The 21,033-nt window shown below is 49.3% G+C and overlaps 1 protein-coding gene and 1 pseudogene across 3 annotated transcripts in view; one reads left to right on the plus strand and one right to left on the minus strand.

Annotated features, from left to right (window-relative positions):
* LOC132334811 (hydrocephalus-inducing protein homolog) overlaps nucleotides 1-10,927 on the minus strand; it is a 29,212-nt gene extending 18,285 nt beyond the window's left edge. The window contains exons 1-6 of one of the 3 annotated variants that reach the window (XM_059860986.1): nucleotides 8,468-8,553; nucleotides 7,907-7,991; nucleotides 7,039-7,154; nucleotides 6,443-6,772; nucleotides 4,729-4,863; nucleotides 3,537-3,736 (exon numbers count right to left, since the gene is read on the minus strand). In XM_059860986.1, the coding sequence (XP_059716969.1) occupies nucleotides 3,537-3,736; nucleotides 4,729-4,863; nucleotides 6,443-6,445 (338 nt within the window). In that variant the 5' untranslated portion in view covers nucleotides 6,446-6,772; nucleotides 7,039-7,154; nucleotides 7,907-7,991; nucleotides 8,468-8,553. Of the gene's footprint in view, nucleotides 1-3,536; nucleotides 3,737-4,728; nucleotides 4,864-6,442; nucleotides 6,773-7,038; nucleotides 7,155-7,906; nucleotides 7,992-8,467; nucleotides 8,572-10,114 lie in introns of those variants that run through there. The other 2 variants (XR_009488486.1, XR_009488485.1) reach the window with 2 other exon arrangements.
* Nucleotides 1-21,033, plus strand: part of LOC132334705 (zinc finger protein 850-like) — a 1,130,993-nt pseudogene that overhangs the window by 91,496 nt on the left and 1,018,464 nt on the right.

Consider the following 21,033-nt stretch of genomic DNA (forward strand, 5'->3'; position numbering starts at 1 on the left):
TAAAATAGAAACTACGTGATGTAAGATATTTTTTCTTACTAGCTCAAGAAATGAATAAGAAAATCAAGAAATGATTTACACAGAGATAACAGCAACAGGACACCCAAAATCCCAAGAGAAGAATTACTGCCCCCCTATCAGGAAGGATCAGACTTCATGGGGACTGAGATGACTGATTACAAGATGAGGGGGGGAAGTTGACAATAAACAGAAAAATCCCTAGTTTGAAAGGAATGTTTGCATTGTGTATGAGATATATGAATATGCAACAGGCTATTGCTTTTAAGGATTAATCCTTTGTTAGCAAAACCTGTTCTGTGGCAGAGCAGAATGCCTGGATGTCCTTAATTCCTTTCTTTTTTATTGTCCCTTTATTGTCCTAACTCTGATTGTCCAAATTCTTATTGCTGTAATGTTTATTACTCTTTTTAGAACTATTTGATTACTGTTGAACTTTTAAAACTTTAACAAAAGGGATTGGCTTTTTTCACATTTGGGCAAGCAGGGAGCAAACCAACCACAGTCAGCAGAACACAGGGCAGGGTCAGAAACAGCCACTGAGCCACTTCTGAGGAGATCCAGCCCCCACAAGATGCTGTGGGATAAAATGACCTCACCTCCCCCATACTCTGCATCCTGCCCTCTACAATGAGACTCAAGGGTCCCACTGCCAGCAATCCCATCAGAGAATGGTTTGTGAAGAGCACAGAGAGGGTTCAGAGCTACCTGCATGCACAACTTGACACTGAGTGCCTCAGGAATTTCTCCTTTTCTGATGTTTATAGAACTCACCTCAAGAGATGCAAATGTTAGGGCACTACCTGTCCTGGGATATTACAGCCTAGGAATCAGACAGGGAGAAGGAACTTTCCCTTGAAGACCAAGGAATAATTACTGCTGAATTTGCAGTGTGGTTCTTTGGTTTCTTTTACCTTGAAAACATCCTGATCTAGCCTAAAAGGGCACATTTCATCAGCACTTCAATGAAGGCTGCCCTAAGAAAAGGAGCAATCAAAACTCTGAAAGAGTGCAAATGCAGATTAGAGCAATACAGTGACATGGAAACCCAAAAGGAGGATGCCATTTACAGTCTGACTGATCCAATCCCAGCTCAATGAAGCACCATGAGCAGGAGCACACCAAGGAAGCAGACCAGAAGGTTTCTGTGTGTTTACCAGCAATGCAGTCTGGGACTCTGGGTTGTCATCCAGGCTGGTAACTGTTGGCTTGGCCCACCTGACAAACTCTGTGCAATGTGTTGGAAATGCTTCTGCAAATGTGTTGGTGCACTTTGGATTTAACAGGAGCAATCAGGATTGGTCACCAGGTGAACAGCTCTTGCCTGACAAACACAAGACTCTGTGCTTTGATGCTCAGGGAGAGCTCAGGGGAAATGTGCTTCTGCCCAGCAGCTGCTGGGCTTTGTGCTCTTCTACAGCCCCACTGAGGAAACAAAAGTTCCTGGCCTTGGTACTTTGCTGCTGGTCAATCTGTCACTTACAAGTGTGTTCAGGGGACTTTGGTGATGAACCATCACACACAAAAATAAGGAGAACATCCGAAAAGCTGAACTTTGTTCATGTCAGCAGTGACAGCTGATGAACTTGCTCCAGGTTCTGCTCATTAAGGTCCTCTTGCTGCAATGATGGGCCTAACCTGTTCTCATTCCCACTGGTGAGAACATCACTGCTGGCTGATGGGGAAGCCTTGGGCCAGCAATGTCTATGTGCTGGACGTCAGGCTTTGGAGAGAGGGGAGGAAAGACAAGGCCCCAGCAGCCCCAGAGCTCCTGCATCCGCCCCAGGGGTGATGCCAGGACTGCTGCAGCTCTCTGCTGGGGCTCGAGGGGATCAGTGCCTGCTGGGGGCAAGGCACAGGATTTTGTTCTTCTTCTTCTGCCAGAAATTTCACCAGAACAGAGAAGCTGCCACTTAAGGGAATCCCTGGCCACACTTCAGCACTGCCTCCATTCCATTCCATTCCATTCCATTCCATTCCATTCCATTCCATTCCATTCCATTCCATTCCATTCCATTCCATTCCATTCCCACTCCTGCCCCATGTTACATGCTCCTGCCCTCAGATGGCAGGATGGCAATAACACTCCTGGGGGTGACTTCAGGGGTTGCCTGAGAAAGAAGGTATCTTCTTATTTTCAAATTATCAGGAGAAGAGGATCCAGCCAAATTCAGGACTCTGTTTTCTGGACTGAAAAACTGAGTGCAATCAGCCCCTGCCTCTCCTACATCCCACCCTGGGCTGTACCCACCAGACTCCTCTGTTCCTGCTGTAGCAGTCATCTCTCACACAGACCTGGCTCCCCAAAAACCAGGGACACAAGCTCTACTCCTCTGAATTTCAGCCAACATCACTAAGCTGCACCCTGAGCCCAGAGATAGAAGAGCTGTGAAGGAGACAACCCTGACACTGTAATAACCAAATGAAAACCAGTGCCAAGAGATGGGGCAAGCAGGCTAAATTTTGGCCTTTTATCTGTTCACTGTGAGCTGTTCCTTAAGATAGTTCCCATCCTGTTAGATCTGTCCTTTCAATGAATCACTACTGCAACCAACAGGCAAAAAAGAGAAGGTATGGAGGGGTTTTAATAGGTTGTTTTCTTCTGCTTTTAAACTAGGTCCATTTGAATGTTTGTTTCCTTGTATGGCATCTAAAGGCAGGTCCAGATCTCCCAATGGCACCTTGCAATCCCCAGACACTGCTCTTGCTTTGAGCAGTGTGTTTGCTCAGATGATTTCCAGAGGTCCCCTCTGGAAAAGTTATTCTATACTTTTATTTTCTAAAACAGCCCAAATTCTTTTGACATCTTCACTAAATGTCTCATATTTCCTACACACCTGTGCAGGAAGTACCTATGGGCTGGTGGTATATTGAGAGGCATTGGAAGAGCTCAACCTTCATCAAAGTTTCCAATGAAGAATTAATAATCTTTTGGCAAACATTTAACACAAACCAAAATGAAAAAACAGCAGAAACACAGGGACTTCAGAAAAAAAAAAAAGAAATCTCAATGAAAGGGGGCACAACCTTATTCAGAGATTTAAATCATCAGTTTGAAATTTTAAACTGGCTTTCAAAGGTTCATCATGGAGCAGAAGAGGGGACTGGTGCCCCCAGCTGGCAAGGGAAATCAGATCAGCTTTAGTAGCAGGAACTGCACCGGCTGCCTGCAGCACAGCTCATGTTGGGCATCTCATGAGAGGAGCACTGGAAAGCCACATGCCTGTGGCCTCCCAGAGAATGGGCCTATTTGGCCAACACTGCTGAGTAAGCATTTCAGAAGCTGCTTGTGCTCAGGAGGGTGCAAGCCAGCTACCAGCATGTTCCAGCAGCCTCCAGGAAAGCGGGGCCAGAGAAAGCTCAAAGGCTGCATCCTGCTCAGAACACGGAAAGCGAGAGCAGATGTCCTCCATCCTGCTCACTTCCAGCCAGGCTGCAGAGCTGCTCTGGCTCCTTTTGGTGCTCTTCCCCAGCCCTGTTATCACCCAAAGGTGTTCCGCACAAGGACAGATCCTCACCTCTGGGTGCTCAGCTGGTAATGAGCTGCCTGGGTACCGACATTGCAGACCAGCAGAGTCTTCTGGGTGCTGCGCTTGACTGGACACTTGGAGAAGTCCAGCTGGGCAGGGAAGTCCAGGATAGCTCGGGCACCAATGGCCCGAATTGGCACAACTATCCTTTCCCTTTCAGTGACACAGATGAGCTCATGGGAATAATCCTGCAGGAAAAGAAACTGCCTCAGCACAGGACATTTAGTGCCATCCCCATGGCAGAAGAAAAACCATTTCTTAGAACCCTTCAAGGGCATCAATTTACCTATTCCACCCTTAAATGAACACTAAGTTCTACTAATATGTCACATTTTAAAGGCACCGGTGCACTCTGCAAAACCTATCTCAGTGGCATTAAGCTCTTTTGTCACTTGGGTCATCCAGAGAACTGCCCTAGGCCACCACAATTTTTACTCTACATTTTAATGATGTTAAAGAATTCCTAAGTCCCTTCTAAGGAACATGGAGCTAGGGAACACAGGACATTCTTCCTTAGGTGTTACTGCTACGGGCTCTGGGCTCACAGCTCTGCCTGCAGCTTGTACCTGCCCTACACGAGCTCCTTCAGGCAGGTGTCCCAGTCCCCTGCAGCTCAGCAACCTCCTGCTGACCAAGGGCACCCAGAGCCCCAGTGTGCCTGTGCCAGGCCGGGCTCACAGGCACAGCACATCCTCTGCCCTGGCCCTGCAGCTGTACCATGGTCAGCTGTGCTCTGGGACAGCACAGCTGCAAGGCTGCAGAACAGAGGGGGTGAAAAAGCACCATCTTTGCTCCAGCCCAGGGTGAGGCAGGGAAGCTGTTGGCAGTCAGGAAGGAGGAAAGCTCTCTGACCTCTTTGTTCCTCTAGCATTTTCCATAACAATTAAATCCCTTCCACTGTACCTAGAGATAGCCAAAGATCTATCAACAGCCCTCTGTCATTTTCATCCTGTTCCCTGTGCATCTTCCCTTGGCAATTCTCCGGAATGTGCAGGGAGGGGAAGCAGAGCCTGCCAGGCCTGGCTGCAGTGCCTGACAGCACGTGCCAAGGTGTGACTGGCTGCAGGCTGCCTGCCCATGGACTGGAGCCAGGCTCACAGCATGCAATGGGCTGGACCCACAGTGCAGGGAAAACAGTGGCTGTGCAGATCATTCTGTGCTTTGGCTCCTCCAGTCTCACCTTGTTCTCACCAGGGCTGAAGCGGATGCGCACAGGGGCAGACGCGCCCGGCGGCACGACACGGAACACATCGCTGGAGCACGTGAGCTGGAAGTAAGGGGAGCTCCCCATGGAGACCTTCACCACCTGAGGAAACTGCAGCAAAGACATGGAACAATGATTTTGCCACTTGTGGAAAGAGAATGAGAGGAGACCTGTCCATGCCCTGCTGACATCCCTCCTTGGCCCCTTTCCCAAAGCACTTTCAGCTCTGCAGGCACAGGCACATCATTCACAAGGCTGAACTCAAATCCCTTCTGTCTGGCTCCAGCATTTTGGCCAGGGCCAGTAGGGTAGTGCCTGCTGGGAAGGAAGGGCCGAGCAGCTCAGCACCAGCCAGATGGAGACAGAGCACCTGAACCAAGTCACCTGCATATTCAACAAGGCCAAAAACCTGCTGGCTTCTGCCTGCACATAGCCATGCAGTAGTCGTGTTCCAGAGGGGGAATGTGCTCCCTGAAAGCAAAACAGCACATTGGCCTGGGGGAAGGAAGAAATTCCCTTCTAGCAGATCAGGTTTGGGTAGGGACATTCTGGGGATAGAGTCAGGCAGGCAGAGCAGCAAGAGGGGAGGCCTAACACTGTGGCCTTACTGGGAATTAAAGCAAACCTGAAAAGCAAAAGAAAGAACACAGCAAGACAACTCCTAAAACAAGTAGATGGCAAAGAGAATTTAAATGGGCAGTAAAGCAGCAAGGAAGAATCATAAAACCATGAGAGCAATCAGCTTGCCAGAAAAGTGACAGAAACACTGACAGGCTGTGCCTATCACTATGGGCCTCAAAGGCATTTTCTGCCTGAAGAAACATGACCAGCACTGACTGACAGTGTGGTTCCAGGATGAAAAGCCAGTCGGCTCTCCAGGCCTTCTTGCTGCCTGTGCAGGCAAGCTGGGCTGCTGGGCATTCCTAACTCCAGCCAGCAGGCCAGGCTCTGCCCTCTGGGATACACAGACCCAGCAAACATGCATTTTCTAGCTCATAGATATCAACCCCCAAGCACCAAAATGCTCTCCAAAAGTCTAAACCAGATGATTTGGACTCCCTCCTGTCTCTTCCCACCAGCCCACTCTTGGCACAAGCCTCACTTAAGAAAATCTTTCCCTGACTGAAATTCCAATGGTCTCTCTTTTCCTCTTTACACTGGAACACAACTGCTGACATTTTTCTACTTTCTCCCTCTCAACTCTCTTGGGAAACTGCAAAACAATCACAATTTCTTCAAGTGAAGGGGAAAACCTCCAGGAGCACATGGCTTTGGTGTGCTGTGGTTCTCCAAAGGGAAAGCAGAGCACTGTGTTGCTTTTGGAAAAGCTGAGCAGAGCTAGATGAAGTGGCAGGAGCCTGAAGTGGCACCTAAAGGCCTCTCACTACTTCTGCTACATCCGCCTGATTGCAGGGCTCTTTCAGAACACAGCTCCTGCAGTGACAATGCTGTTAATGAAAAGTGATTCCAGCATAAAGTGGAGAAGACTCAGCCCCTGAGCTGTGACTGTGAGCTGCACAAAGGAAGCCGAACAGGCTGAGAGAGGCAGAGGAGCCAAGATTAACCAAGGAGACACAGGATGTGGTACAGACTCAAGGCAAAGCCCGAGAGCAGGTAAGAACTGTACAGCCCTCAACACTCACACCAATCCAGAGCTTGCAAGAGAAGGCAACTCCTTTGGGATAGATACCATCAACACAGGGCAAACCAAGATCAGGGGAGAATTCCCAGCACAGGAAGATTTCCACCATCCTGAAGAACAAAGGTGCTGAGACCTTTTCTTCTGGACATGCTGCAGCAGATAACTTGCTTTGCTGTACACTGCATCTGCAGGGCTGGACTTGTGCTCACACAGGAGCTGAGAGAGAACAGCTGCTTTGGAACCTCTTCTAGCTGGGACCAGCTGTGGCTCTCAGGGCTTTGGGCAGAGTTTGAGCTTCCCCCCATCACATGCCCGGGTGGCCAAGGGCAGGATGGTCAGAGCAGCACAGGTGAGTGTCCAGCCTGACAGAAGGAATTCCTGTGGCAAAGGGAAAGGGACAGAACACGTGCTCAGGGCTTCAGCTGCACATTGGTTTCACTTGGCTCCGCTGGCACAGCCAGGCAAGACCCTGAAACATCACACACTGTTACCTACTGCACCAGGGCAACCTTCACCAACAGGAACATGGCACAAAGAGCTGGGGAGGGGGTCTGCAGCTTCACAGCACTGCTGGACAACAGGGGCAGGGAGACCAGGGACACCAGGGGAGTTTGCAGCCTAAACACAGCCCAGTGGGTACTTACAGTGAAAGATGTCAATCTTTCCTGGACAAAAGATGAGGTGTCGAGCTCTTCTCTGGGACTCCAGAAGTCATTTTGAAGGGAGGGTCTCCCAGATGAGTGGCAATGCCTCAACAAAACTAGAAGAAGCAACAATGGAAGTCTGAAAATCCAGAACCCAATTCAAGAGATATACTGGTGCTAAAAATTTGATATGATTTGAAAGTAGCTGTCATGGTTTGACGCTGGTGCAATGCCAGTGCCCCCATGAAAATGTATTCTCCCTAGTGTCTGCTGTGAGATGTGACCAGAAATAGAGCTAAGCACGCTCCAGCTTTGGAATAAAGGACTGAAATGGATTAATTTACAAGATGTAAAAGAAACACACACATAGAACTCAGAATGAAAACCTTCCAAAACACATTCCTCCTCCCCCCACCAAATCTCCAACACAGCACAGTGAGACAAAACCTTGGATTCTCAATCAAGTTACCACCCCTCAGATAATCAACTCTCAGTTCATCACCACCACCCTTCAGATAATCAATTCTCAGCTAATTATCAGAAGAGAGGAGAATCTCTTGTACCATAGGCTCTCCCAGGAAACACAGCTGAAACCTCTTGTGTTTCCATGTCACACGTGGCACCGCCCGGAGAACATTTGCCACCATGCCCTCTTCCTTCCATGCCCACTGCTCTCACCACTGTGCTTGGACCAGGGCTGCTTCCAGGGTTCCCCTCTTAAGGATGCTTTGCTCAGTTCCAAAAAAGCAACAGTCTCTCATTTTTAGGACACATGTCCCTCCCCAATTCACCCCCTGGAGCCGAGGGGGTCTCAAGAACCGAGACCTCCTTCTTCACTGAAGATCGAGGGCACTACCACCCTCCTCACCTGTCGTCTCTGTTCATGCCACTCCTTCACATAACATCACTGCACTCTCTTGGCTCCAAGACATTGCCTCCCCCCAGTGCAGCCTCTGTGTTTCAGGAAAAAAACACGTTCTGTCTACGGCTATACAAGACAACTCCAGCCAAAGGCCACTCCATCCTCTCCTCTCATCTCGGATTCTTCTCAACTCTTCCGACATCTTTCACGTGCACAAACTTTCATCACGCTTGCCCATTTCCTCCCAGTTCATCTCCATCTCTCTTCTCATTGAGATCATTCATTCCCATCATTCAAGAAAAGGGTTAAAATCTCAGCCTCTGCCTGCCCAGAACTCCCACGACTTCTCACCGAGCCCCGCTGCACCCCCCCCTTCTCCTTCTCAGCCGGGCCTGCTGCCAGCACATGATATCAAATTCCAAGGTGGCACAAGCTCAGGCTCTCTCTCTCTCTCTCTCTCTCTCTCCCAGAGAGGGGGTGGTGGCTGCCCGATGCCTCTCAGTGCTCCTCCACCCTTCCATCCTGCAGGGCCCTTCACCTCCCTTCTCTGTCCAAGGCCCGGCCTACCTCATCCCGGCCACATGGCTTCCCCTCCCCCGCCCAGCCCGCAGCTGGGCAGGGCAGGTCTGGACTCTTCACTAACCGGAACCAAGAGAACTTTCTCCTGGCAGTTCTCTGCTTTTATCCCCTGAGTTCTCAGAGGCATGTCCATATCCTCAGTGGCCACACCAGGTGCCAATATTCAAATCTGAGTACCGATTGGTTTGACCACAGCATCCCAAAAAACTCACTTCCTTTTTCAACCAGAACAGTAGCTAAGTGCTTGTTTGGTGTAAGTAGCTACTTTGTTAGGCCCCTGCTTGGACTTTTTCTGAACTATCCATTCAAATCTCCATTCACTATGTTGTGCAATTCAAAGATGGATCATACTGCAGCTAAAAATCTGAACATTAACAATAGTTAGAACAGACAAAGCTGTAGCTTAAATATTACTTAAAAATAGCTAGAGTGGACGTCCTCTTCTTTAGGCTAAAGCACCCCTGCTCTCTCAGCTGCTCCTCACAGGACTTGGGAGAGACTGGAATGCTATGGCTAATGGCTTAAATATTGTTATGAAGGACTTTCTGCCCATTGTGACAAAACTGTAGAAAGAAGCTGTGACCACCGCAGCCCACCCCTCCCTGAAAATGCCTCCTGACTGGAACTTGGGACTGTGAGTTAAGCTGCCTAGGGGAACTTGGAACAAGACAAAGGTGACACTATTGTCCTGTTATCTCAGGTCTGGGGAGAAGTAAACAAGGCTAGGAGAAAAACCTATCCACAACAAAGCCAAACCCAGCAGCTGTCTGGAAAATCAGCTCTGTCTGGGTTCAAGGTGGGCAAGTCATGGCCACAGACTCATCTGCTGAGGACAGGTTTGCACACAAGCCTCCCATCAAAGACCTCCACGGTGCCCCCAGACCCACTCCTGAGGCCTTGCACCAAATGCAGGGCATGCAAAGTAACACAACCCAATTCATGGCAGACTCTAAGAATATACTAGTGCTAGAGATTTTATATTATTTGAAAGTAGCAATAGACAGAGTCCAACTTGCCCCACCCCAGGGAGGTGCCTGGGAGGTCCCACCTTGCCCAAATCTGCATGAATCCATTGGAGTCTTACATTTTGTGAGACCTCACCACAGAGAAGACCAGAAGAGGATTTTATGACACGCCAATGGGATCCAAGGAATGGTGATATTTTCTACCTAATCTGTCTCTGTCACTCTCTTTGTCCCCCCTCTTCCCAACACCCCACCCCCTCTCCCGCTTTTTCTATTCCTTTCTCTCTTCCTCACATTTACTGTTACATAAAATCCAGACTACTGACTTTGACATATGGTCTCGTTTGCACCTCAATTCAGAGGCGTCTCCCTAATAATTTTAATAACCAGACAATAACAACCCACTGAAACTTGAACAGAACTTGTTCACCAGTTTAAGCAATCACTATAGGAAAAAAAATGTAAAGACTAGTACATTTAGAAAATGTTGCATTCTTCAGTGCAAAAAACAGCACAATCAGTAGACCATAGTTCATCCACTCAGCTGTGCGTGCCACCGAACTGCTGCACCAGAAGACGGGCATTATGCCATCCTGTATTTCCCACTGGCATTCTCTCTCAGAGTGCAGATGAGACAAAACTGAAAAGTTCAACTTTAGTCAATCTTTACCTTCAAAGGAAATTCAGGAACCTTTCGCAGAGGCCAAAGCTCTGCACGTGGAGGAACCTTCCTAAGAGGCCAATGCTGTGCGAATTGAGGACTCCCTAGCAGAGAACGATGTCCTGCACGTTTAGGAATCCTCTGCAGAGACCAATGCTCCGCAAATTCACAGGACTCGCTTGCAGAGACCAATGCTCCGTGAACAATTCACTTGGCAAATCGCCCTGCGAAGCCGCCTGCAGGAGCCCAGGCTGCGCACAACCAGCCAGGACCGCGTTCTCAGCCAACTGAGGCCGCGCCGCTGGCACAGACGGTGCCGCCCTGTTTGTGGTCATCAGGCAACCGCGGCACCCGCGAGCTGCTGCCCTCTCCCGGATCCTGCCCGTCCCTCCCCCCAGGATGCTGCCTGGGCTGGGGCTCGGCCTCCCCTGTGGGAGAAGGTGAGTGGGGGTCCCCGGGGGTCGTGTCCCCCCGGGAGAGTGTGTGACTCCCTCATGTCCCCCCCAAGCCGGGGCCACCCCCTTTTCTCTTCCCAGACTTACTGACCCAACTCCTGCTCCCCCCTGAGAGAGGCTTTGGGGAGCTCCCCGGGGAGGCCCTTTAATCCCTGTTCCTGGGCACAGGGACCCCCCGCATCTCCTTCCCCATTTCCAGGACCCCCTGCACACCCTTATCCTGCCCCAACACTCCCTGCACCCCTTTTCCTGGGTATCCTCCTCTCCCAGCCTCTGGATCCACCGTTTCCACGAGCCCGGGGACCCCCGGACTCCATTTCCGGCCAGCCCGGGGCGTCTCACCCCCAGGCCTTCCTTTGCCCGGCGACCAGTGACGTCACTCGAGACTCCGGTCGCCATTGGCGGGCAGCAAGGAGCGGCGCCAATGGCGGGGTCGGAGGCGGCTCAGGGGGCGGGGCCGCAGCAGAGCGCAGCGATGGCTCCAGCGCTGGGGCTGGGGGCGCTCCTGGGGCCCCGGGGGGCGGCGAGAGCTGAGGGGGCCCCCCGGCACCGGGACTCTCTGATCGCCCGTTCCGCAGTACCGAGGGGCCCCTGAACCCCCATTCCTTGGCGCCGCCATCCCCCCGCACCCCCATTCCCCGGGCTTGGGTTCCACCCTGCACCCCTTTATCCGGCACCAACAACCCCCGCACCCCCTTCTCGGCCATCCCGTCTCTCCCAGCCCCAGAGCCCCCTTTTCCTTGTCCCAGAGACCCCCTGGACCCCTGTTCCTCCCCTCGAGAATGTGGAGCAGCGGGATGGGGGTTCCCCTCCCCTCCGGACCATGCCGTGCTTCCCAGAGCCGGAATCCAGCGGGAATCTCACCCTGGTGCTCCCTGTGTCTGTCAGCGCTGCCATCGGCCTTGTTCTCCTCATCGGATTCGGCGTCTGGAAGCTCCAACCCATCCTGGGGGTCACCGTGTTCTTCTCCCCTCCCAAGACTCCTGGGGGTCCCTCATGTCCCACCGAGCCCCTCCAAACTCCTCCTGGATCACCCATAAACCGTATATGGGGATTCCTTGGAGTTCCCCTGTGTTCCTCCATTCCCAGGACTTTGGGAGTCCTCCTGACCTGTCCGTGACCCCTCAGATTTCTTCCAGAGCCCCCCTGTGATGGTGGGGGGGTGGGGGCTGAGTGCTGGTGCCCCCCTGCCTACAACAGATCCTGCGTTAAGGGGAGTTTGGGGATCCTTTAGCATTTGGGGTCCCCTGGGGGTTGGGGTGACCCCCTGGGCCCCCCAGGATTCCCCTGAACACGCTGATGCTACCTGTGCCCAGTGAGGGGGCTTATACCGGGCACGGGGTCCCAGCTCTGTCACCAGCATCGCCAAGATACCCCCAAAACCTCCCAGGAACCCCAAACCCCCTGGAACAACCCAACCTCCCCGGGACCCCAAAACCATCCCTAGACCCTCCAAAAGCTCCACAAGACCACAAAACCCGATACAGAAGCCCCCAAACCCTCCCAGGACATCAAAATTTCCACAGATGTCCCAACACCTCTCCAGACCCCCACGAGAAGGTTCATACCTGGCACGGGATCCTCATCTCTGTCATTGGCAGGTAACCCAAAACAGCCTTGGGTTCCCCCTGACTTCTCCAAATCCTCCCCTTTGAGACCCCTGAAACCCCCCCCGGGAACCCCCAAAAATCCACCATGACCCCCAAAACCCCCAGTATACACAACTACCCCCCCAGGAACCCCTCACAACAGTTTATACCCAGCACAGAGTCCCCATCGCCATCACGCATAAAGCCCCAAACCCTCCCGGGACCCCCAAAACCCCCTGGGACCCCCAGCCTTCCCCGGATCTCCAACCCCTCTCCAGGCTCCGCTGTCGGAATCAACGGCAGTGCTGTTGCCCTTTTAACGGGACCCGAGCATAATGGGGGCCCTTAACGTGCCGATGGTACAGAGAACCCCAAAATTCCACCCTGCGAGGCAAAACACCCCCTCAGGGGCTTGGAGTGGGGGCCCCATAAAAATGTCACTTATAGCTATCACAATCCCCACCTTGAAAGGTGCTTGTGTGACTGCGGCCCCAAAACCACCCTAAAATGGGGAGGAAAAAACATCCTTGAAGTAGTGGGATCCCCCCCCCCCAAACCCCTAAAGAGAGAAAAACTCCTCTTCAAAGAGGCCTGAAGACCCTTAAAGGGCCTTGTTATGAACAACAAACGGTTACCCATTTTTTTTAAAAGGTTGCAGAGTTCACAACTTAAACCAATAGCTGCCAGGTTGGAGTTCTAACTATTTCTTGTTGATAATTTCGTGTTGTAATCTCCTGTTAACAGTTTCCTTTTAGTTACCTGTTCTTGATAGTGCCCTGAGCCATCCCGCCGCTGCCTGGTGACCCGGGAGCGGTGGGGTGCCCCCCCTTCAGGCACGGGTCCCGGCGGGGCCGGGGGAGCCCCACGGGTGGTGCCAGCGAGGACCGGCCCGCCCCGGGAACGGCGGCCCCCCCCACCGCGGCGTGGGTCCCGGCTGAGCCGGGGTGGGGGCCCGCGGGGGTCGCACGGGTGGGTCCTAGGGGCGGGGACCGTCCCGAGTCGTAGCCCTGCTGTTTCCTGGGAGATGGCACCCCGACGGTGAAAAGACGAGATTGACGTGCGACTGTCAGTCGTTAATTCTCTATTGTATCAGTACCACCCCGCCTGAGCCAGGTAGATGGCTTTTCTCGGACAGTGAAAGGAGAGGACCTTGGAATTGACCTGCAAATAACCTTGGAGCCAAGATGCACTTGGGCAAGCCCACCACCAAACTCAGCCAATAAACCCCCAAAAACAACGAGCCAACCCAAAATTAAGAAATCAAAATAGTGTCTAGACATCCGGGGTGATGCCTGGAGCCAGCAGAGATGCTGAAAACCTTAATGGCCCCTCACCAGATGTTGGTTAGAGCCAGGACTCTAGATGGGAAAGTGGGAAAGTGGGATCCAGGAGTATCTACCCACATGTGCTTTCCTGAGGCGAGGATCCCCAGGTCTGCCCCCGAGTGAACAAAGCTACCCTTTCCTCCTACTCTGAGTCACTCTGGGGAATGACGACTGCTAAAGGACCTAAAAGGGCCTCCCAGCCTTGTGCTGATCACTTTTAATAAAGGCATTAAAAGGAGAAAGATCTCCTGCCCTGTGTCTTTCAGGCCCTGAAGAGGGACAAGATGCCTTCGTCTGCAGGGTCTCTCTGAGCTGGGAACTCTCCCGTTTCTCTGCATGTCTATTCCATGCTCGCTCCAGTGCCTGTGGAAATCTCCTCCCTTGCCGTTGTGCAATGTCCCTGCTGAGGCCCAACCTGCACGGCCATAAGCACTGCACTTATGGCTCCAGCATTGCTTTCCAACAAAACCAGGGAGAGGCAAACTGTGTGTAGCTCATGGTATTTTAGAGTGGCTAAAACTCGCTAAGTCATTTGTGAAAAATGCGTATTTTATGATTGGCTTTTCGCAAATATTAAAACGAATATTATATGTCTTGTGTTAGAAAGTAATGCTGTATTAATTCTCTTAAGTAGTGTGTTAAATATAGTTTTAGGTTATAAGAATTGTTAAACTAGAAACTGTGCTATGTAGGATACTTTTTTTAAAAGAAAGGACTTGCAGCGAGATAGCAGCCACAGGACACCTAAATCTTTCGGAGAAAAAGAATTTATTGCTCCCTTATCAGAAGAACGGAACTTCTTCCCGCCTCGAAGGCGCTGTTAGGATTAGGAGGAAGAAGTTGACGATGACCAGGCCGAATCCTGTGTTTGAATGGAATTTATGCATCATGCATGAAGTGTATGAATATGCAACAGGCTGTTATTTTTAAGGGTTAATCCTTTGTTAACGGGTGTCCTTTTTCGGACTTGTGCTGCCCAGGAAAAGGTACCCGGACGACCGTAACTCTTTGTTTTTATTGTCTCATATTGTCTTAATTCAAATTGCCTAAATTATTATTACTCTAATTGTATTACTATTTTTATAACTATTTTTATTACTATTAAATATTTAAAATTTAATAAACAAGTGATTGGTGTTTTTCACAATTGGTAGCAGAGGATGGTTAACACACCTCGCTGGTGGTGCTTTGGGAGAGTCAGAGTGGGGAGGCGCGCCCTGCCCGATTTGGCAGCCTCGCTCTGTTTCCCCTGGAGTGACCGACAGACACAGGTTACGATCGGTGGACAAAAGGAGGCAATAAAACAAAGAGAAGGGAAAAAGGCTCCCTAAAACCGCCGTAATTGGCCCCCTAAGACTAGTAGTGCTCACGAAGAACCCGGGAAGGAAAAGGGATTGGTAAGTATTTCTCGGGGGGGCAGTGGGGGAGATGGATGTGTGTGAATGAGAGGCGGGCTGGTTGTCCCAGACCTGCCAAGTGAGTGCGGAGTCTCCCATGCTGCGTTTCCGACTTTTCGCGAGAAAAGCGGCCAGTAAAGAGACGAAGTGAGTGATAAGAGGAGTGAAAGAATCCCCCGGGGTAACTGGGACTGGGTCTCAGGGAGGGGTTGGACCCCTCGGAAGTAGGGAGCAAGGTTTCCTAGCCCAATCCACTAGGAAACGGGACAGGAGGGGCCCCTAAAACCTGCGGGGTTGAGGGATTTAAATTCCAATAGCATCCAAGAGCAGGGTTGAGCAGAATTCTGCCGGAGTGAGGATATACCCAAGAGCATCCAGGGTTGGGCCACACAGCTAGATTGAGGGGTGAAAATTTTGCCCAACAGCATCCGGGGTTGGACAACACAGCTAGATTGAGGGATAAAAAAACTGCCCTAAGAACACCCGGGGTTGGACAACACAGCCAAAATAAATGCCTAGCATCTGTAGTTGTACCACACCGCTGGGTTAAGGGACAGAAAATGCCTGAGAGCATCTGGGGTTGAACAACACAGCTGGATTGAGGGAAAATACCCAACAGGATCTGGGGTTGGAGAGCGCGGCAGGATTGAGGGAAAAATACCCAAGAGTATCTGGGGTTGGACAACACAGCTGGATGGAGGGATATCCAATGACACTGGGACTGGCCAGAAGCACCTAAACTTGCAATAGGTGATGTGAAAGTAAAAGGTACCTTATTGTTGTCTTGTTGTGTGTGTGAGAGTGAGTCACACACAAAGCCTCAACTTCCCAGGCGGGTGGGAAGGGAGGGGCAGTTGACCCGCAGACCAGGCTAGTGTCCTCGGGCAGGTGGGGACTCTGTGGCCGAAGGGTGTGTGTGACCTGCAGACCAGGCTAGTGTCCTCGGGCAGGTGGGGACTCTGTGGCCTAAGGGCGTGTGTGACCTGCAGACCAGGCTAGTGTCCTCGGGCAGGTGGGGACTCTGTGGCCGAAGGGCGTGTGTGACCTGCAGACCAGGCTAGTGTCCTCGGGCAGGTGGGGACTCTGTGGCCGAAGGGCGTGTGTGACCTGCAGACCAGGCTAGTGTCCTCGGGCAGGTGGGGACTCTGTGGCCGAAGGGCGTGTGTGACCTGCAGACCAGGCTATTGGTCTTCCAGTGTGTGAGGGAGCCATACCTGAAGAGTGTGAGTGACACGCAGACAGCCTCACAGGTGAACAGGAACCGAGGCAACCGGAGTCAGGGCCCTTTCAGGAGGCCCGGAGATACTGAGACCTGGAGGCCAACCCCAAGGCAAAGGGTGGGGGGCACAGGGACCTGTGATTTTCTGGTGATAAGAATCCACTTTGTGTCTTGAGGGTGTAAAGGAATGTGTGAAGGTGAATGAGAAATAAAAGTGAGTGAATGTAGATGAATGAAAGTATGAGTATTGTGGATTATGCATTTTAAGCTTTAGCACATCTCCTTGAAGCCAGGGGGAGTGTACACGGGGTTTGTTTTGGGTGTAAGTGGTTGAAAGAAAAGCGGTATTCAAGTTGCTAGTAAAAAGTCAAGAACAGAAACAGGGGACAAAGAGATAAAATATTGAGAATGGGGCAGAAAACCAGTAAGTTGGATAGAGGAAAAAGGGGACTAAAAGTATACTAGAAGAGATATCCCAAGATAGGCCTTTGGGAGTTATGTTAGCAAACAGAAATACAGCTCCTTGCAAAATACAGGGCATGCAAAAGTTGATGAGAGAAACATGCAAACTATAGAAAAAGGGAAATTAACCTATTGACCTTAAACTAGAAGGCTCAAGACTTGTGAATTATATACTTTAAAAAGAGCACTAGAATATCTAACACAAAAGAAAGGAGTTATATTGATTCAAGGTATGCCTTTAGAGCAGCACATACCTTAAGAAAAATTACCTAAGAGAGATGGCTATAGTACATATTAAGGGAGACCAAAAGGTAAAGACCCTAGAAATAGGAGGAAATATTTTGGCAGATCAGGAAGCTAAAGATGCAGCAGAAAATAGAGCTGAAAGAGTTAATATTAACTCCAAATGAGGAAAAATTGGAAATTCCAAAATTTAGGGAAGCTGAGGGGAAAAAAAAAAAAAAGAAAGAAAGAATTACGATAGGTGATGAATAAATTGGGGAAATGGAAAAATCTTCATGGAAGACAATTAGATACTAAAATGCTTACTAGGGAACAGTAAAAGACATGTATCAAAAAGCCCAGTGGGATACTCAGGCTTTGTGTGATTTTTTTAAGGAACTACGGGTGCATTAAGATTTTTAGAGTAGAAAAACAAGTAACTGAAAAATGTACAATTTGCCAGAGGATAAATAAAAAGGTGATGAGAAAAACAACATGAGAATGTCGTGAGTTAGCTCGTCGACCATTTCAAAGTTTCCAAGCAGAAGTTTAGCTTCATTAAGCTCTGGATTTATTTGTAAAAAACCTTTTAATCCAGAAGAAAAGGAATATACCACATGCTGGGGGGGTGGAGAGTGTAAGAAAATAACATCTTTAAAGAGTAATAAAAGAGAAACGGTGAGAGAAAAAGGCTGGGAACAAAAGATTACCTCATCCATTCCCGTTTGTTTCCCCACTCGTTGGCGGCTGCACCGCCCCCCCAGCCCTTGTGCCGGCTCCGGCACAGTCCGTGTGCCCCGTCCGTCCCATCCCCGGCTGCCCTGACTCCGGTCGGCTGCCGCCGCTGCAGCCGGGGTCTCTCGCCGGCTTTGCCTCTGCCGGATCAGCCACCATTGGCCATGCGGGGGCTCTCCACGCTCCAGCTCGGTCTGCGCCGGAACACCGCTCGGGCGATCCCGCCTGCAGACCCCGCCTGCGGAGGGCCGAGACCCAGAGCTAAGCCGAGTCCCACCCGTCCTGCCCCGAGCTCCGTTCCCTTGGTAACCACAGCTCCGGATGGTCAGGGGAACTCTCTAAAGGAATCACCTTATCGAAATACTAAAAGTTCAGTTAAAAGAAAGCCCTCTCCTGATTCTTTCTAAAAATACAGGAGAAAGGCTATAGAAGGTAAAAATCCAAAAACAATGGGATAACGGGATTGCTCTATTTCCATTAAGAGAGGTTCCCATAGGAGGGGGCAGACCAGGGTTTGTAAATGCTCCTTTGACTTTGTCTGAGGTCAGACATTTTAATAAACAAATAAAAGGGATATTTGGAGGATCTCATAGGTATAGCTGAACAGTTGGACCAATTTCTAAGTCCAAAAATTTATGCTTTAGAAGAGGTGCGGTCTATAATGAAAATAATATTTTCCTTGGGGAGAAAAGCAGTGAATCAGAATATCTGGAATAAAAGCTTGGGGAAAAAAAAGTAATCTCCTAGAACCCCCGGAGAAGACAAAATGCTAACTGTACCTCCTGAGTGGGGTCAAAATAATGAGGGGAGTAAACACATGAACAATTATTGTAATTACATAATCAAGGGAATAAATGAGACAGCATATCAAAGGTGAAATGCAAGAAAAGGTTATTAAGGGACAGCTTTTTAGAGGGAAAAGAAGAAACTCCAACTAAATAGATAAACTTAAGAGAGATAGGAAAATGGTCCTAAGCAAGTGGAAGATCTGAAAATCTTTAAAGAGATGGCACAGAGGGGGAATAGGGAGGTCATAAGCTCTATTAAGCCTGTGATAACTTTATAAGTGGCTCCCCAAGAATAAAGATTGGAATTTGTAGTAGACACGGGCAGAGACAACCTGCCCGTTGAATATTCCAAAAGGGCTACAGTGTGAGCAAATATACAGTGGAAGAAACAGGGGAAAAAGGAGAAAGTTTTACAGTTCTGGTCATTAAAGATGTGGTAATTGAGGGAGGAAAGTAAAATTTGGATGGGAGATATTTTTGCCTCCTAATGGGAGGATCCAAAAAAAACAAAAACTGGGAGAAAGCAGCAATTAAGATAGACAAAGTTACCACAGGGGTTTACGGAATCCCCAAACTTATTTGGGCAAGCTTTAGAAACAATACTACAAGATTTCCCTACTCCTCCTGGAATACAAATTATCCAATATGTGGATGATTTTTACTATCTAAGGAGGCTGAAGTTGAAGTGAGAGAGGCTACTATACAACTTTTATGTTTTCTCGGGAAAAGAAAACTAAGGGTATCAAAAGGGAAACTGCAATTTGTAGAACTAGAGGTAAAATATCTTAGACACTTAATAAATAAAGGTAGCTGGAAACCCAACCATGAGAGAATTGCAGGAATTTTATCCCTTCTCCCTCCCTCTTCAAAGAGGGAGACCAGAAAATTACTTAGATTATTGAAATAATATAGATTATGGATTGAGGGGTACACACAGGCAGTAAAATTTGTGTATGAAAAATTGACAGAGAGAGATGATATAAAATGGACCAAGGAAGATATTGTTAAATTAGGAGTTGAAGTTAAAACTAGCCTAGGTACCAGCTTTAAGCTTACCCTTGTTAGAAAAATCCTTTATCATCTATACATAAATACAGAAAATGGAGTAGCTCATAAAATTTTAATTCAGGAGTGAGGAAGAGTAAAAAATCTAGTAGCTTATATATCAAAGATATTAGATCCAGTAAGCTACAGCTAGCCAGTATGTATTTAAGTTATAACAGCTACTGCAACCCTAGTAAAAGTTGTAAGCTTACTTTTGGAAGTAAATTAGTTGAGTACACCTCGTACCGTCTGAGGTGAATTGAATCAAAGAAAAAAAAAAGTAAGAAGAGAAGAAAGAGAGAAGTTAAAGTAGGGGGGTGGTTGGCAAACTGTGGGGTGTTGAAATGTGGAATGATAGCATCTTGGTGCTGGAAGAGAGCAGAAGTGTGAATGCAGGTTTTTTGCATGAAAGGCAGGGAAGTGTCTTAACACATGGTTGTTAGGAGGTTATTCAGTGCTGAGCTGGGGTCCGGAAAGGGTTTAGCAGAACGGGCCGTCCTCGAAGGGAAAAGAGGTTAAGTTGACTATAGAAAGAAAAAGAATGTCAGGAGCACCTGAGGACGCCAAGTTTTGGGGTTACCAAGGTTGGGAGGTGTCTGACTGCTCCCTATGAGCGGTGGGGTCTCGGGGGCTGCGGCGGGGACCGATCCATGGAGGTGACCCGGCGGCGGTGCTGGGAGCAGATGACACGGGTTTGCTGGCCAGGAGTGGGGCTGGCTCAGTGGGGAACTGCCGGGGTGGCTCCCAGACTGTCGGGGTCCCGAGTCTAGGATGGCAGCGTCGGCCCCGGTAAGTGGGTCGAAAGAGAGAGAGAGAGAAAGGGGGAAAAAGAGACCCAAGGCATGCCCCCAGGGTCCCCATGCCCGAGGCCGCTCTCCCCTGCTCCGGCACTGCAGCAAAGTGGCAGCAGTGGGGGAAGGGGGAAGAACAGCATTGACAGCAAGGCTGTGAGAAGAGGGGGAGGGGGCTAGCACTAAAAGATAAAATCAGAGCAGAGATTGCTGACTCTCCAAACCTCACAAAGTGGTTTGTTTTTCTTAAGTAAGAAGGTGTTTTTTTTGGTTTTTTTTGTTTGCTGTTAAAAAGAAGTTGGGTTTTTTTGGTTTTTTTTTTTTTTTTTTTTCTGAAGAATGGGTTTGTAAGGCTCAAACAATTAAATGTTGCCCAAAAAGTAAAAAGCAATAGATGTGATACATCTCGTGTTAAAATTGGTCTGGCCTTTCTTATTTAACTAACGGTAACTCACAGAAAGAAGAATTTGCCTCTGCAACTATTAGCACAACTGGATATACGAAGAGGCTGCTGTGGAGAAAGCTTTTAGCTAAGAGAAAGTTTGGAAGAAAAGTGAATGGTAAAAGTTAATGCAGTATTGTCTTTCTTTTATAACTATGTTATTAAGAAGTCCTTTCCAGGTACTACTGAAGCAACAATCGGAATCACAGAAAGAGGGTGCATTCATGCCAGCAGAATCAAAAGACTTGTGAAGGAACCTGAGGAATGAACTATCACATTTAAACCGGCTGATACCAAACTGACTTCCCAATAGGAACTGAGTGGTAATAGTTTGGGAAAAGCCAAATGATCCAAGAAAGGTACAAAGAATAACACCTAATTAAGAAATGAGGCAATGCTTATATCAGTGGTTCCGAGCACTGCCTGAATAAAACATCTCCTTGGGGAGGAATACTTCAG

Source organism: Haemorhous mexicanus, chromosome 16 (genome assembly GCF_027477595.1).
Source record: "Haemorhous mexicanus isolate bHaeMex1 chromosome 16, bHaeMex1.pri, whole genome shotgun sequence".
Classification (NCBI taxonomy): domain Eukaryota; kingdom Metazoa; phylum Chordata; class Aves; order Passeriformes; family Fringillidae; genus Haemorhous; species Haemorhous mexicanus.